Source organism: Pholis gunnellus (assembly GCF_910591455.1).
Source record: "Pholis gunnellus genome assembly, chromosome: 16".
In the NCBI taxonomy this organism is placed as follows: domain Eukaryota; kingdom Metazoa; phylum Chordata; class Actinopteri; order Perciformes; family Pholidae; genus Pholis; species Pholis gunnellus.
The window spans coordinates 17634694-17652761 of NC_136543.1; the positions used below are offsets into that span (position 1 = coordinate 17634694).

General features: G+C 43.7%; 1 protein-coding gene across 1 annotated transcript in view; it reads right to left on the bottom strand.

The window, feature by feature from the left end:
• Positions 1 to 11384: 11384 nt before the first annotated feature.
• The window catches only part of trit1 (tRNA isopentenyltransferase 1), a 29653-nt gene continuing 22969 nt past the window's right edge, over positions 11385 to 18068 (bottom strand). Inside the window, exons 9-11 of the mRNA XM_079176618.1 lie at positions 13871 to 13980; positions 13064 to 13181; positions 11385 to 12123 (exon numbers count right to left, since the gene is read on the bottom strand). Coding sequence (XP_079032744.1) covers positions 11894 to 12123; positions 13064 to 13181; positions 13871 to 13980 — 458 coding nt within the window. The 3' untranslated portion in view covers positions 11385 to 11893. The remainder of the gene's footprint in view (positions 12124 to 13063; positions 13182 to 13870; positions 13981 to 18068) is intronic.

An 18068-nucleotide genomic window follows, 5' to 3' on the forward strand; every position in this document is an offset into this window, starting at 1 on the left:
AACATCATGTGAGTAGTCCGGCTTTACTTGAACAATGTCTCTCTCTCTCTCTCTTCATGGTGCTAATGTGGTCTAGATATCACAGTACTTCATAGCTTGTAAGATATCAGTTATTTCATCCCTCTTTTTTTGCACTAATACGGTGAATCTCAAATTCAGAGAACATCTGCTTTCAGTTATTCACATTAGTGCACAAACGGGGACGAATCAGATTCTACAAACATAAAAAAAGTCATTCCAGCGAACCACAGCACACTTACTTCTTCACCCAGTGCCAAAGCTGATTGGTTTTTTGCTTTTCTTCCATCATGAAGCCAGGCTCGAGGAGGGGGGGGGGGGGGTATTGTAATCCTTTAAAACATCACTGATCATCATTTTAAGAAAGAGGATATGAAAGAGCCAAGTCAATGATGCTCACAAAGTCAGAAGGCGGTCACATTTACATTTTAAGGGAGAGGTCTGAGCGCTCCAGTGTAAATATGTCAACAGGCATCTGTGTGGTCAGCTTGGGTCCTCGAGGGAAAAACAGAACATACATGGAAATCTGCATCGCTCGAGTTCTTTCTTTTAGTACGAGGTTGTCAAAGAACTAAACTATTGAACAAGTGGGAAATGGAAAAAATCAAAAAAATTCAAAACGGAGAGTAAAAAGCAGTGCTGTACTTTGGATGTCTATAGCCCTTAGTCTAATTTAATTTGATCTTATAATATATTTTCTATACAGGGGTATGTGAACAAGCATATTCTGTATAAATATATAGATGGCATGTTGTAAAAGTTCTGACAGAAATGTGTAAATAAGGTGTTTTTATTCATTTTTAATTGTTCAGTGACGCTGAAATTGGGTATGTGTTGTCTCTCAGAATTACCATGCGTTTGGCTTGGACCATCGGACTTGCCGTAGTCATAGGTTTCAGAAATTCAGCTTCATTAATGCAGATGAACCGGAGGGAGGGGAGGGACGCTAAGAGGGGGGGGGGGGGGGGGTTAGGGGCCGTCCATTTGCTTGTTATTTTGTACATTTTGTGCAACAATAAACTTGTCATTTATTACATTCAACAATTGATGGTGTGTGTCTGTAGAGCTCCGTCCATGACATTAGTCAATGTAGTGACTAATGCAGATGTGCTATATGTGGCGCACAGCTGGAACAAAAGTGTATTTAAAAGCTTTTCTGGAGCCACCGCAGCACGACAAGGAATCGGGCTTCATGCAGCAAAATTCTCTTCAATTTCTCTTCCATATAAGAAATATTAAGTCCAGTCCAGACGGACTGAACATTCCTAACCATCCAAATCTGTTCTTACCCAGCTGTGCTGAATGATAAATCTTATACGTGATCATAAATTAAAGGTGTGTGACCGATTGTTTTTTATTATTATTTGGAGAGAGGCCACCAGATAAAAGGCTGTGAGGAGAACATCAGCAAGAGTGAACTCAAGGTATTGTTAAATAGAAAAAGTTAAACTCTGTTTTTCCAGAGCGTTAGTAAAGTTAGAGGAAAATCAAAAAGCATCTAAGAGCAGAAGTCATTCAGAAGCTGAACGCGTGCAGCAGCATCCAAGGGGATTGATTCGGACAAATGGACCGGTTTTCATTAACCCACAAATATAATAGTCCAATTATTATAAATACTTTAAAATATAAAGAAATCTAAATTTGATTATATGACATTCAATGCGTTTTTCTTAAACGTTTTTAAATGTTTTCTTGCGTTGGACCGACAATTTGTGGATTGTGAAAACCAGAAGACTCTTCTCATCTTGGTCAGAGTGATCTCGACCTCTAGTAAAATCTTCTTCCCTCAGAGAAGAATCCCAGAAATCAATGGGTACTAACAAAATAAGAAATAGAGATGGGGACAATTAGTTTTTATTACCTATCATTTCCTGCATGAGGCAGCAAAAAGGTACACATTTGATTTATATCTACTTGATTTGACAAACAACAATAGCATTGGGAAGTTGTCTCTTAATGGCCAGTAAGAACCAGAATTCATCAGGAGAAACAATTAGCCGCAATAAACAAAGAGAAACAAAGTGCTTTCTTGCTACTTTAGTACTGCAAAGTGTAATATTGCAGATTCACTAAAATAATATTGAGTTGAAACAATATAAATGGCATTCTGTGATCAAACCGCTACATGCAACCTGTGACGAGGGATATCACATCACTGCTGTAGCACATGATCCTTCAAAACAAGGCACTTCAAGAAATGAAGTCGGCCATCAAACTACACACACACACACACACACACACACACACACACACACACACACACACACACACACACACACACACACACACACACACACACACACACACACACACACACACACACACACACACACACACACACACAGGCTGTGAGTGTCAGTTGTCATGTCAGTCGTCTTCATCACAGAACAAAGTGAAGGAAGCAGCCTTCCTCAAGGTGTCGGGTATAAATAAAGCAACAAGCTTCAGGACGGACTTCCATCTCTCCAACAAGAGAACTTTAATGAGTTTGGGGCCGGATTGAAATTAAGCATTGAATGTTTTTAACAGTATATGTACTTCAGCCATGTCCCCTATTTTACCACCAGGGGGCAGCAAAAGCTCAATAATGAAAGACTGTAAAACCAACCAACTAAGATAAACGCTTTATGCTTAGCTGGGATCAAAACAGAAGACGTTTACTTCCCCCTAAAAGAGACCTTTCATGAAATAGCAATATCAGGAATGATGGAATTGATCTTTTGTTCCAAATAATTAAACAGCTTTAAAACATCTAATTATACACTTAAACATCATCACTAACATTCATGGCAGCTGCCTTAAGGCCCGAAGTGGGTTTTGTTAAAAGATAACTGGCTTCAGACATAAATTCCAGCTGTAAGGTCCATCCGGCTGTACTGTAAAGTGTGAGCGCTGGAAGGTGTAAAGTAGGGCAGGGGGACACAGGAGAGCCTGTCAGAAGTTATATATGGAAAAGGGAGCAGCAAGCAGATACCGTACCATCTTATAGGGCAGAATACAACCACAGCCTACACACGGAGAAAGAAGCAGCGGCAAGAAAAGACGCGCTGGAGCTAAAAGAGATTTGGAAGTAAAATGAAAGAAGATAGTAGGCAAATGACGGTTTGGAAGGAGGAGTGACTTGTGTGTGTGTGTGTGTGTGTGTGTGTGTGTGTGTGTGTGAGTGTGTGTGACAGAACCATCCACGGGTCTGGCTTTGTGCCCTAACTGTCATGTAATAAATAAGGAACAATGTCTCACTTAACTTCCCTGATGGCAGGCATTCAAATTCAAACCTGCCTTACTCCTGACAAATGTAAATTATTTACTGCCTTTCAGCAGACGAGCCGAAGCACAAAATAACAAAGTTAAATCACTTATGCAGGTGATGCATTGTGTCTTTGTGGACTGAGGGACAGAAACTGAAGGGCACTGAAGTTGCTGCAGATCTTTTATTTTTTTTTAAGGAAATTACCTTAAAATGTTCCACGTTTGAGCCCAAACCGTTACAAGTGTTTTCTCGGGACCTTTGTTCTCGTCAGGATGGTTTAGCAGAGCACACAGGGTCATGAGAGGGGGAATTTTCTTTTTTCCGTTAGACTCCACCAACAGTCAAGGCTATCAGATAATCCCAAAGTTCCACAGAAATGTTTTGCAAATTCCCCGCTTGCATTGTTGCTTTCCCTCTTTAAGTCGCGCCACTGCAGCAGGGCTGGGCCCAAACGATCAGCTATTAACCGTTAACTGCCCTGGGGGGGGGGTGTGACCTTATCAGCCAAACTGCCTGTGCGATACACTCAACTGTGGTTTCCCTCCGTTGGCTTCCCCTCCCGCCTTTCACTGAAGCCTCTTTTTTCCCCCCCTCATGGTGTCCCGCTCACACACACACCTATCTGATGAACACACACCCCTGATGTATTTCATATCAGCAGAAAGTCACTCTGCTCGCCAGCCGCAATGTAAAGCAGCCCCGGGTGTCGTTACGTTCAACCTGCGCCGTACAAATGTGCTAACCAACATCTTCTGTGTGTAACACGCCTGTGTGCGTCTGCGAGTGCATTTCTGCAGCTCTATGGAGGTGGAAGTGTTTTCCAAACATTTAAAATAAAGAATTCTGCAGTTACTGAGGACATTTTGGCACTTTTATTCTTTGAAAGTTGGCTAAAGTTGCTACATTTGAAATTACGGGCATATCTATTGCCTCCAAACGGCTCTCAACATGGCGAAAGTTGAGCCGGCGGCTCACAGCTAACAGAGCAAATGACAGCAACAGTGCTGACAGAGCTAACAGTGTTAAGCTGGGGGGGGGGGGGGGGGCTACACTTCTCACCATGTTCTCAGCTGTAACCGCCTTGTTATTAGAATCACACTGCTTTTCTTAGCAAGACACGCTCACATGCACTAAAACAAAAAGGGCACGCATGGCTCCGTAAACAAAGCACAGAGAAGCTCGGATTACAACACCCACCCACCCACCCACCCACACCCACACACACACACACACACCCACACACACACACACACACACACACACACACACACACAGAGAGAGCGGAAACTTCATTCTCTGCTCATTTGACTGCACTATATCTTTACACAGCAAATTGTAGTTTGATGCTATATTAATGCTCTGAATGTTGTTTGTAAAAACTCTAAATCACAAGAAGTGCATCCAGTGTGAAGAGGACATCAAGACTCCAGATATACGAGCGGTGTCAAAAAACAACATTCTGTTGCTTTCAGGGTCAATAAAGTTTCTCTGTATCTAGAATAACAAATGAATAATAACAAATGTTGGTGCAGTGATGTGCCCTCATTCTCTCTATAACGTTTCTAATGCTGCATGACCAAAGTGATCAATTGCATAAGCATGCAGCTACTGGTTCTAGGAGAAAAAGCAGATTGTTAGAGAATCAGAAGCCTTGGATCAAATATCACAAATGTTGTGCGTCTGCGGTCGACTGCGTAACTAATGTTTCCCATGAATCATGTGGTCATACGTTAAATATAGTTTCTAATAGAGAAATGCACAAACGGAGAGCACAGTGAGTGAATATCTGACATATTTGACAGTGTACGAGGTGAGTGTGAGACTGTGTCGAGTCCCCGTCCCGCCTGCTGCTTAGCATGTCGAAGCCCACGACGTCTTCATATAATAGAGCCCTTTGTTTGAAATGGGGTGAAGAGAGTGTGTGTGGAGCGCACATGTATGTGTACGACAGCTGCTACTGGTCTACATGCCTTCTAATGTTACATTGGCTTGCATAACACACTTAAAACATGGGCGAGCCGTGGGCAGCTAAAAGTGGACACACACACACACACACACACACACAAAATCTGTTTTACAACATCTGTAAAAAGCAAACGGAACTTGAACTTTTTAAACTACTGCATCAGGTTTTTACACTTTTCAGTGAAGTATCAGTAACACAATGAAACTTAAGTAGTTTAAATTCAGAGCAGCTTCAGATGAGCAGCAACGCGTTTTATTCTCTTTGTAGGAATTCAAAATCTTCAAAATCTATGAAACCAAAGCCAAAAGATGATTTATCATTTAGTTTCAACGCTACTCCATGTCATCCATATGATCTCAATGTTTTTAATTCTTATCTTAACTGTCGCTTACTGTTAATGTTAGTGTGTCATGAGGGGTCGACCGGTCACTGAAATAAAGAAGAAACAACAAGGCGATGAAATAAAATAATTCAAGCTGTTTTGCAGGTTGAGATATTCATATTGATATTGTAGTGTTGTACAATACCATCAATTTCAATGAATGGTGATGAATACATGTAGAATTATATTATAATTTGAATTGCAGGGTACAAGATATCAATAACATAGTTATTTTATAACCAGGATCTGTCTTGAAGAGGGTCCAAGATCTAGTTTTAAGACTACTTAATTTATGTTAAATCAGATTTCCACACAGTTAATCTGGGACCATGTAATATTCCAGCATAGTAACACATTGCAAAGACAGTGGGGAAATAACGGAGGGTCAATAATGGTCAGCAGGTCATTTCATCTGGCCATGAATAAAGAACATAATGTTTGCATAACAACTGCCAAAAGATAAATCAAACTGTCCTTTTGAGAAGGAGCGCAAACACACAGCCTGACTTCCACCATGGCAGTGAAGGGGTTAAACGCTGCAGTAGGGGAGGCTCCCGGCCCCGCCCACTCCCCACATATTTGCATATCGGGCGGGAAGCCCTGGCTCTTTGTTGCTGCTGAGCCCAGCCACAACCCCTCCCACAAAACGCCGCACTGGCGGGAAAAAGCTCCAGCGCTTAAGCCACTGACAATGGACACACACACACACACACACACACACACACACACACACACACACACACACACACACACACACACACACACACACACACACACACACACACACACACACACACACACACACACACACACACACACACACACACACACACACACACACACACACCCTCTTTGTCTCACATACAGTCCACTGCAGAGAGTGCATTGCTCCCTTTGCACACACATGCAAAGGTGCGTGTGTGTAAGTGTGTAAGTGTGTGTGTGTGTGTAAGCACACACACACACACACCACACACACACACACACACACACAACTGGCAGTTGGGCTGCATTGTTTGTCATTTATAGACTTGCACACCCATTTCTTGCCAAAGTGGACACAGATAAATTAAAGAAGAAATTGACATCAGGACTGAAGAGAGGATTTATTATGCTATGAAGGCGGATGTGACACACACACACACACACACACACACACACACACACAGTGTGTGAGGAGTGAGACAATGACATTAATGTGGCCCACCAGACACAATACATCCGGTAAGCAGCTTTGGCTAAAATAAGCAAGTTACTTACAATACGTGACGATACTGTGTGTGTGAGTGTGTGAGTGTGTGCGTGCGCACGCGCCCTCCTAAGTGTTGCCCTGGGAAAAGAGTTCACTGGGTTGTTGGAAAAACAGGAAGGCATGTCATGCTCTGGATTGGGAAGGGTAGAAGACGAAGGGAAAAAAGTACAGAGCGGCCCCCGCATTACATAACCAGGCAGGAAATATGCAGGGGGGGAGAGAGAGAGAGAGAGAGACTATAGGAAGCCATGCATACACTGCACCTATGACACTTTCCTTAGAGGCTTTTCACATCTAATCACATCTCTTCCTCTCCTCGTCCTTCTGTCGCGTTTTTCGTATACAGCGCCCACCCCAGTAGCCAGACAGCGAGACCAAAAGAGAAGGAGGGAGCTGCATAAACTCACTGAACCTCGAGTGTCCCTATCCCTACACACACACACACACATAAATAAATGATGGTCTGCACTTGGCTCCGGATGCATAGGCTACATCTGATCGCATTGAAACATCACAAAAACATTGTCTCTTGGCTGCTACACACTCATCCCTCAGCGTGCAGCTCTGACAGTGTGTGTGTGTGTGTGTGTGTGTGTGTGTGTGTGATCCATAATGCATATAAGTACAAACACACAATATTACACTTATGCCGAGTGAACCACAAACGCCCACTAGCACTAGTCAGTGCATTGCAAATTTGAAACATGCAACAACAAAACAGCAGACCCCTCTCATGTGTGCGCACACACACACACACGCACACACACACAGAAAAACAATGATCTTTTATCTGATTGAGTCACACCTGATAGTGTTGTGTTTCTCACTTTGGTTATGCAACACCCAAGTTTTGAATTGTCTTTGTCCTCTTAGACAGCAAAACACGGACCCTGAACAGAGGAAGCTCACATGCAGCGACACACACACACACACACACACACACACACACACACACACATAAACCTTTAAAAGACAATAAATGAGGAACTAATAGCGCTAATAACAGCACTCTGTATTCTCCGTTCTTGAGATAAAGCTCAAATAAATTCATGCCCACAACAGCTGGCATCCTGATAGTTGACCTTTTGCTCGTCACCGTCTTGTTTACCGAGACAAAAGTTCCACATTCTTCACCAAGTCCTTCGCGTTCCACATACTTCTACTCTGAGATTATAAAACCCTGTGGCGTCTAGTATTCTGCCAAATATTTGTCCTTCTGTATTATCTGTAAACATGTTCAGACCACATTAGCACAGCTGATATTAATCATAAATAACGTATTTTTTTTCGTGGTAGTCAACAGCGTCTTCGGCCACAGCTGCTCTATCTGATTAGTCTGTCTGCATGTGTGTGTAGGTGCGTGTGAGTGTCTTTTTTTGTGTGTGTGTGTCTCGCCAGGGCCATATGGCAGGGAATGTTTAGTCAAATGGGATTAGAGATTAGGATTAAGTGGACTTCAAATTACCTAGATGCACAGTCACTGGATGACACAACTACAGCAGAGCTCTGAGGCTCTGCAAGTTCAACAGCACAGAGTCTGATTAGCATCAGCATACGAACGAACAAAGATACCCCAAAATGTTGCATTAGAGTAAATTCAAGTTGAATTTATTCTTATAAATACACCATGTAGCATTGATGGATTCCTTAAAAGAATAGTTTGACACAAATTAGCTTTCTCTTCAAGAGTTTTATGAGAAAATGTATATCACTCTATCTGTATGTACATATAAAGCTACTTAGCTTAGCATAAAGACTAAACAGAGGGAAACGGCTGGCATGGCTCCATCCAAAGGTTACAAAATCCTCCTTCCAGCAGCTCCTAAAGCTCAACAACTAACAAAACTAACTAAAAAAAGGCTAGCTGCCCTGCTCTCTCCAGTCTTTATGCTAGGCTAAGCTAACCTAGCCTGGCTGTAGCTAAACATATATTGTACACAAATGAGAATGGAGTCGAGCCTCTTATCGAACTAATCGAACCCAAAATGTGAAAATATGAAATTTGATCTGCAACTAAAGTTAATTTCTATCATTAATCTGTTGATCATGTTTCCAATTTAAACATTTAGTCTTTAAAATATAACCAAAACCAAACATCTGGGGCTATGCTAGTAGGGCTATGCTAGCAGCTCTGTGGGACGATACTTTGCTAAATGCTAATGTCAGCATGCTCACAATGACAATGCTAACATATTTTGCCGGTAAAAGGTTTTCCATGTGAACAATATTAGTTTATCGTGTTAGCATGCTAACATTATCTAGTTACAGTAGCATTAAACCCAAAGTTGCAGATGGGAATGCCATTATTTGGTCACAAACTACAGTTTTGGACAAACGTATTAGTCAGACGTGATGGTGGCGCATGAGGAAACGTTAGAGGGTTAAAGTTAACAAAATAGTCCTCTGGGCACCATGAATACAGACCAAAGCTTAAAGGTTTTTAACGTATAGCATTATTAAACTAAATAAAAAGGCACAAAGCAGCTAACGTTTGACAGTTTTTCTATTTAAAAAAAGAAATCAAAGAAATTCCTGTTTCGGTACTAAATCACCCAAACATCACAACCATTCATCCACCAAGATACAAACGGGTGATGCCTCACAAATCAATGTCAAGATGATGCATAGAAAAAGTGACGTCTAGTCAAAGGCATGAACTTGCAGCACACACTGGATTCAGTATGTGGAGCGAAGCCAGTACCAGAGGGCAAAAACCCCACGGCAAACATGCCAGACACAGACAACAAGCATCTATAGGCTGCAGCATGTGCTACATAAGTAAGCCTGTAGTTCCCCCACCGTGGGCCTCATCCATAGGACAGAGTGTGCTCTGTGAACATATACAGCTAGCCGCTGTAGGGAGGACAGAACTGAGAGAAGGGGAGAGACAGAAATGGAGCGATAAAACTGGGTGAATTATCTCGCGGCTCGCTGACTGATGCAGCTATACATGTCAAAAGAAACCCACACACACTCTGAGCCTGCTCAGCGGTCATCAAATCAAACCTACAAAAAAGCCAAAAAAAAACTGCACTTCTAGAGCACTTATTTGTGAGTGTGTGAGGGAGGCCATTGTTGCAGGTTTCCCATTTCAAAGCTGGTCTGGTGTGTTGATTCTTTGTGCTCACTGTCTGGAGCTAATGAGTTCACTCAGTGCCTGTGTGTGTGTCCATAGATGATCTACCGCATCTCGGCGCGTAAATCACTAATTAGCTTTGTGACCGTGGATGCTGCCCTAGTTCTCCACTTCTGCGAGTGCGCGTGTGCGCGGTTCAAGAGGCCTTATGTCATTGTTTTCTTTTTTAAATGTGGAGTGATTCAGCAGTGCCTGCAGGTGCCAGGCTGGACCGGCCGAGGCAATCGAGATAAGAACATACCGCACAAAATCCTGCTTTAGAAAATGTTTTTAAAAAAGGTGTATCAGATGATCGTAGCAAGTCCTCTTGACTCAAAGATCACTCTCATTGTTGCTGTTATTCCAGAGATCATAGAATGAATCACAGTAGGGAAAATATAACAAAGAAGGAAAGAAAAACAAACCGGAATCCAAACACAGAAAGGGGAATAAAAAACAGACACCAGTTGCACGGTGACCTTTGCTATCGGTGTTACTACATACTGTATGGTAAGCCCCCAGTAAGCTGGAGGCCTGACCCAGTTTGGAAAGAGAGAATGTGGGACACACACACACACACACACGCATACATACACACACGCACTTCCAGCTATTATATGGCTGGAAATATTTTTAGTCATGTGGATGAGGTCAAACACTGGGAGCCTGTGAACAAAAGTCGAACTGAAAGAATACATCCAAGACTCGGAGAGAAAACTTAAAGACAGAGATGATGGAGTGTTAGCCGGGAATGTGAAACAATTGTCTTGATTCTTTGGATTCTTTGAGGGGGGGGTGAGAAGAAAAAGTAGCAGGTGAGGAGCGGGAAAGGGAGCGCGAAAAGAGGCCTCTGGTCTGATGCCAGGTATTGTGTAAGTGGTTTAGCGGCGCGGAAGGCACACCTTGGTCTGACACGCCGCTGGATAAACAAAGACCTGCAAACAGCGCTTGTGAAAACTCTCTCTCTCTCTCTCTCTCTCTCTCTCTCTCTCTCTCTCTCTCTCTCTCTCTCTCTCTCTCTCTCTCTCTCTCTCTCTCTCTCTCTCTCTCTCTCTCTCTCTCTCTCTCTCTCTCTCTCTCTCTCTCTCTCTCTCTCTCTCTCTCTCTCTCTCTCTCTCTCTCTCTCTCTCTCTCTCTCTCTCTCTCCACAGCCTGAGCCGCCGGTTCAAACCACCGTCAGGGCAGGAATGAGCTCAGCTGAGCCGCTGTGACGGACACAACAGCAGAAGTCAGGTGACTGGTTATTATCACACAAAGAGCCAGAAAAACAGAGCGACGGTCAAACGTGGTGGCCGCACACTTTGTGCTGCGTAAGCACGCCGCTGACTGACGTGAAGGTAGAAATGCTGCTGATGTCAAATCCTGTTCTGTAAAACACACACCGTTAATCCGCCATTGGTTAAGAAACTTTAAAGTCCTTTGGTTTATTGAACATTTTTTTTTAAAGTGCATGATGGTTCAAGTTAAAGACAAGACAAAGAGACTTAAACCATGAAATGCTAACAGTCAAAACAGAAGGCAGCAACAGCATGAACGTTGATTTCAAAATAAACCTCTTTTATAATAAGCAGTGCAGGAGCCTAATTTATCCTCTTGAGTGCAGAATCTTGAAATGTCCTGACCATCAACATCTCTACCAGGTGTGGGCGATACAACCCGTTTCATGTTGAAACCAGAATGACGCCCACTTCTTACATCTACTACAAAATGAAACGCTTCAAGGATCCATACTCTGAGCAACTACGAAAGAAAGTTTAAAAAAATATTCAGCAGTTTTTCCAGATACGTTCTTTGCTTTTCACATTCAGTGTTATTAATTCCGAGCCCTATAAAGGGCTGCAAGGGGACAGCTGTGAGTGCGGAACAGTGGTGGAAACCTGAATGTACGTAGTCCAGAGTCTGCGTCACTCTTAAAATGTCACAGGTACTTCCTTGTGCGGTGTCCTGATGTCTTGGGACGACTCCTGAGAGGTTTCAGTGCAGCCCGGGGCAACAGGAGCACAAGAGTCCTTTGAGATGTTTTCCACGATCCCTGCAGCAGAGGCGGGAGGTGCAGCGGTGACCTGTGATTGGTCACCGGCTGGATCAGACTTCCTCCTCTTCCTCACGTGATAGTGATGCTTTTTGGACTTCAGGTGAGCTGCAAGACAGAAAATAAACAGAGAGGCCCCGTTAGATATGTTTGGCACGAGATGAAACGGTTCCATCTCTGTGAATCACGATCCAAGATAACTACTATTACATCACAGAGCCGCTCCTCAGAGGAGACGTCCATGTCGGCTACAGAGAGGATCCCTCTAAGATTTAAGGTTTTGAGGCAAACTGTCAGTAACTTATGTTATGCTGCGTTCCAAAGGACAATTCACACTCAAGACTCGCTGCTTGAAGAGACGATCCAAACGTAAGAAAATGCTCGTTTAGAAGCACAAACACAGACCATCAACACAGCACTGAAACTGATATATTATATAATGACTATCAATGTATGACAGCTGTAAGGGTTCCTGAAAACGGTACCGAATGCAACGATGATGTTACTCTGCAGCTCTGTATGTGGGAATGCCAAAGCATCCAGTCGTTCCGGAAAGACATTTTCAACCTGGTCTCAAGTGAAGCTGCTGTGGAGATCCCTCTTGAGGCAAAGCACCATGCTGGGAGTCATTGTCCTTGATTAATATATGCCCGCTTCAGGCGAGGAGAGTGATTGAGCTAAGGTGGGAGAGCTCGGACTGGCCCTTCACCTGCAACGTGGTGACGGGAAATGACTTCCTGCTTTGCTTTGGAGAAAACAAATCTTTTTTTTTTTGGCCAGAGGGAAATCAAATTAATTCTGAGGAAATATGGTGATCAGACTGAAATGTACGAGTAAAACGGTAAATGCAATCACAAGCACCTTTAAAAACTAACATAGCTCCTATAATATATTATTTTTTCCTCACACACACACACACACACACACACACACACACACATATATAGTGTAAAAACATTCACAGAAAACAGAGATTTCAGTGTGTATACACTTTGGTGAACTGTGGTGAATCTGTTCACTGTGTGTGTTGTGTGTTGGACAGCCTCACCTGTCCACTCCAGGTCCCCGATGATCACTTTGTCACACAGCTCACATGTGTGGCGGCTCCGCTTGTTCCTCTGCTGCTCCCCCTCGACTCTGATTGGCTGAAGATCTGGCTCCTCGCTCTAAATCGATTGTGGAAATGTTTTTAGTTTTAGTTTTTTTTCCAGGGTTGGACACGCCCTGTATCATTGAGGTCTGACAAACGTATTTCAAACATTGTTTATGTGCATGTTTGCTAGCTAGCGGTCTTCTTCAACGCTGCCTTTGTTGGTGTCTGGCTGTGTTTGTTGCCATGTTACTGCCACAAAGGACGCAAACAAAACAGAAACCAAATTGCAAACACCTCGCTCCTACTACAGGTCAACAACTCCCCGGGGTTCCTTTAATAGAGCGTTTATGTAATGCTGTGTTCACCTATTCAGTAATACCAACGGAGCAGGAAGGCTGGACGAGTTGGATAAGGTAGAGGGAGGCTGAGATGGAAAAAATATTGAAGGTGAAAGGAAGAAAGTGATGCAATAAAAAGAGGGAATGTTATAAAAGAAAAAGGGACAGCACAGAAAAGGAAGGACTGGAGGTCAGCTTCAAGTAATCAAGCAAACAATGAGGTAAACAAATTAGGATGTAGGACGAAGGGAACAAATGGAGGTCAAATAGGCAAATAAAGCGGTGAAAATACAGAAGAAAGGAAAATAAAAAAATCAACAAATAAAATAAAAGTAACAGGAACAAACTGCAGTAAAGAAGGAAGCTATGACTTTCATCCAGATGAACGACAGAAGGATGCTGGTTCAGACTATCGAGGCCCCACCTTGCTGAGACTGTCCAGTATCTGCAGTGCAGGGTTCAGCACCGTCTCCTCCCACCTCGACACGTCCGTCACATCCAGGCCATACACCACTGGCACGTTGTCTCCTGGTCCTAAAGGCACACACACACACACACACACACACACACACAAACAGGTCAAACACACACACAGTTTGCACACATCGTGTATTTTACAAGGCCAACACGAGCTGCCAATAAGTGTAATTACGGTTTCTTCAACAGCATCAAACCCCTACCTCCCACCGCTAAGTGTTGCGTCTTTACAATGTGTTTGAGTTGAGGTTTTCTCACAGACAGCCAGCGCCACCGATCACTTTCACACTCGTCAACAACACTGCATCATCACTCACATCAAAAGGAGGTTGACTTGCTAATTATGTAGCTGATTACTTGACAGCTAATAAGAAACAAACATTTCATCAGAGAGGATGTCTTCAGGATGAATCCAATACAGAGAGGGAAATGTACAGTAGCAGTGATGTGCTGGAGCCGCACCCCGAAGCTCTGTCAACCTGCTGACTCACACTGGCTCGATAATGTCTCTCCCTCTCTCCCTCCTTCCTCCCACCTCTCTCTCACTCCCTCTCTCTCTCTCTCTCTCTCTCCCACTAACTGTTCCACCCCCGTGTTTCTATTTGGCACCAGTCAGCAGTCTCCAGGTCAGGCCTCGGCATTAAACAGCAGCACCAGTCCCTGTCTGTCTGTCTGTCTGTCTGTCTGTCTGTCTGTCTGTCTGTCTGTCTGTCTGTCTGTCTGTCTGTCTGTCTGCCCGTCTGTCCGTCTGCATCAAGAGCTACTGCCCTGCATTGATTGAAGACACAAGGATGCTCTGGAAATGAAAGCGTGTGCAACTTGTGGAGAAAATGACTTCAAACTACTGCAACTGTGTGTAAATAAATATTATCCATCATAATAGATGTAGAGTACCTACAAGAGTTATAAAAGAATATAAAGGGCGAAGTAAATAATTTAAAGAAAACATGAATTAAAGGTCCCACATTGTGGAAAGTGAGATTTTTTTGCTTTATCGCCACTGAACAGCTTTCATAGAAATGAATGAGGCCACGCCTACTATGTGTATAATGTTTACCATGTTCATCGTCTTAGCTATAGCGTGTTAGCATGCTAACATTTGCTAGTATGGATTTCGCCATATACCAAAGTATTGGTGAAATAAAAATGTTGACCTGATGATGGCGCTAGAGGTAAAGCCAGGTGGTCACCAAAGTCAGTACGATTCATCCTCTGGGGACCACGAATGTCTAGGAAATCCATCAAATATTTGTTGTGACATTTAAATCGTGACCACAGTGGTGGACGGACCCGCTCATCGACAGAGCTGCAAACATGGCTTCAAATTTTAAAAAAAGACACAAAGCTGAATCTAGTCAGAGGCGTTTTTTCCTGTAATATAAATGTGTTACGAACACATACTGTGTAAATGAACCCCATTAACCTGTACGTCTTTTATGGCTTAATCCTTTCCACACAGAGACTGAACTGTGGAGTCGAGGGCAGCAGACGCCCAATAGACGGGAGTTACTCTGCTGGGAACCGTCTGGGACTCCAACATTACTGAGGAATACAGAGTGCTAACCGTACAACTGGTCATCTGTGCGACGTACTGTATTGACAGTGTGTGTGTGTGTGTGTGTGTGTGTGTGTGTACAATGAGCGTCTTCACACAGCCACGCCCGACAGCCATGAACTTAAATTTTGGCCTCGTTTTTTGGCACACGCCACACCGCAACTCCCTCTAGTCCAAATTTGTATACCGTTGGTTTAATGTCAGCGGAAACATGTGATGTATTTCATTCATTTTCCCCGTTGCTTAATTGAATTGCTGACAAAAGCAAACTAATCACAAATGGCAGCGACTAAGCGCTCCTGCACCACTTTGCTTTCCCAGCGTGTGTTTTCATCGTTTTCTCCGTGGAACCCACTCATCCCCAAAACACTGTCCGGCATGTGTGTTTATACAGACAATTTGTCGACCGCGTGTTTTCTTAAAAACAGCACTGACTGTTAATCAAAGCCTCAGGTTTCACTGGTGTGGTTACTGTGTGTGTGTGTGTGTGTTTCAGAGGGGAAGTCTTTTGTGTTTGTGGCACAATAGCGGGCAGGTGGCGGCGGCGAGCGTCACCTGGCATACCTATACCAGACGCACAGTTGGAGCGCTCTCCTTGAGGTGCCCTAATAAATACTTCACCTTGCTTGCCGCCCTCCTGTTGTCTGCTCTCTCTCTCTCTCTCTCTCTCTCTCTCTCTCTCTCTCTCTCTCTCTCTCTCCTTACTTTGTTCCTTTATCTCTTTCAACACCACCGCCCTCCCACAATTCCCTTTTGCTTTCACCAACCTCCCACTGGGGCAGAGTGGTAAATAGAAGGGAGATCATGTGTGGTGGGGTTGCCAGATGCTGGATGGAAACCCTTCCACCCACCTCCACCATTCTTGCTTGGGGATCTGGTGAAATTTAACCCTTCTCATCCATTCTGTGTTGAACGAGGGTTGATAAGAAATGCAGAAAGGACAAAGAGGAGGGTGGTCAACACACACACACACACACACACACTGTGAGCGTTGCCTTTCAAGCACACAGGGGAGATTGCAAACAAGAAAGAGCATCCCCTGTCGCCCGGCAGCTGCTTGCCAGAGCTGTGTGTGTGTGCGTGTGCGTGTGCGTGTGTGTGTGTGAGTGTGAGTGTTTGTGTTGAAACAGTAGTCCACCTGTTGCAACTAACGGGCTAGGAGTCATTTGCTGCATCATCCCCGTGTTTGCTTCGCTGTAAAAACTCAACTACCAGCCTCTCAGTGCAGCGTCCTCCGGCCCAGCTGTGCTTCTTTGGCTCTCGTCCACACTGGAGCGCAACAGCTGCCTCCGTTCGCTCAACAGCCTCCTTCCTCTTTTTTTTTTCGTATAGTTCCTCTTCCACTTTTTGTCTCCCTTACCTCCTTCACTATCTGTTGTTCCTGTTTGACATTTCTGCAGCAGGTCAAGTATATGTCAAGGATATTTATCGGCGGATTCGGCCGAATTAATGATTTGTTTTATCCGGCGGTTTCGCTGGGCAAAGACTGAAGGAATCCCAGTATCCCCCCCCCCCCCCACCGTAAGCTGTGCTTTCACTCCAACCCTCCGTTATGGAGCTTCCTCCCCTTCACTCTAGATCTATTAAAGGAATATTTCACCCATAAAAGGACCATTTGTAAATCAATTACTCAACACGTGTGTCTCCACGGCGAAGAAGAATAAAGGTGTTAATGAATGGAGGTAAATGGGGCTGCGTTTAACAACAGCGAAACTATATCGACACATGCGTTTGCTAAATCTCACACAACTTGTACAGTATAAGTCTAATTTATACTGCCGCATGCTCACTACTCTTCCCAAACATATGCATCTTCACTCAAACCGTACTATTTAAAACACTGTGGACTGTTTATGCTGAAGATATTAAATACTAAGGTTTTAGCAAAGATGCATGTGTGTGAGAGTCTGTAAACGGACGGTTTGACGTAGTTTTCCTTTAGTTAAAAGCAGCAGCCATTAGGCTTGTGAGATATGACGAGATTATCGTTCAACGCGATATTGGTTGGCTACGATATTGGTCCGTACGCACACTATACATTTAGATTGCTGCTATAGAAACCATTTTTCACCGCAGATGGAATGTTGTTTTTGCAAAACTAAACGCCAACAAATATGGACAGAAACAGAATTTTCTATTTGATAAAAACATGTTAATTTAGAAAAATCTGTTTTCCAATAAATACTGACTTTTGGACTAAGGACGGAGATAATTAAAGAGAGAGGACACAATATGAATAAAGTTTACACGGCCGTATGTAACTCCAACAGGAGAGTTGTCCGCTCACGTTAGCAAAATGAATGCAAATACAAAATTTGGGATTATTTGGTACCAAACGAAGAACAGATCTTCGTTTTAACCCTGTGTGTCGTTCTCATCTGCTCCAGCCGTCTCTCGTCTCCCTCCAACTCGTGGAGGTGACAGAGAGGTCTTTGTCCCCCCCCCCCCCCCCCCCCCCAGGGGACGAGGTTGCATTAGTGTGTATGCGTACATGAAAGGGTCGCACTTGCCAGAAAACAAGGGTGCGTAAACTCGCCTCACACCTGTTGCCCCGGCTGTATCAGATTACCTTCACTCTCCATCCACCCAG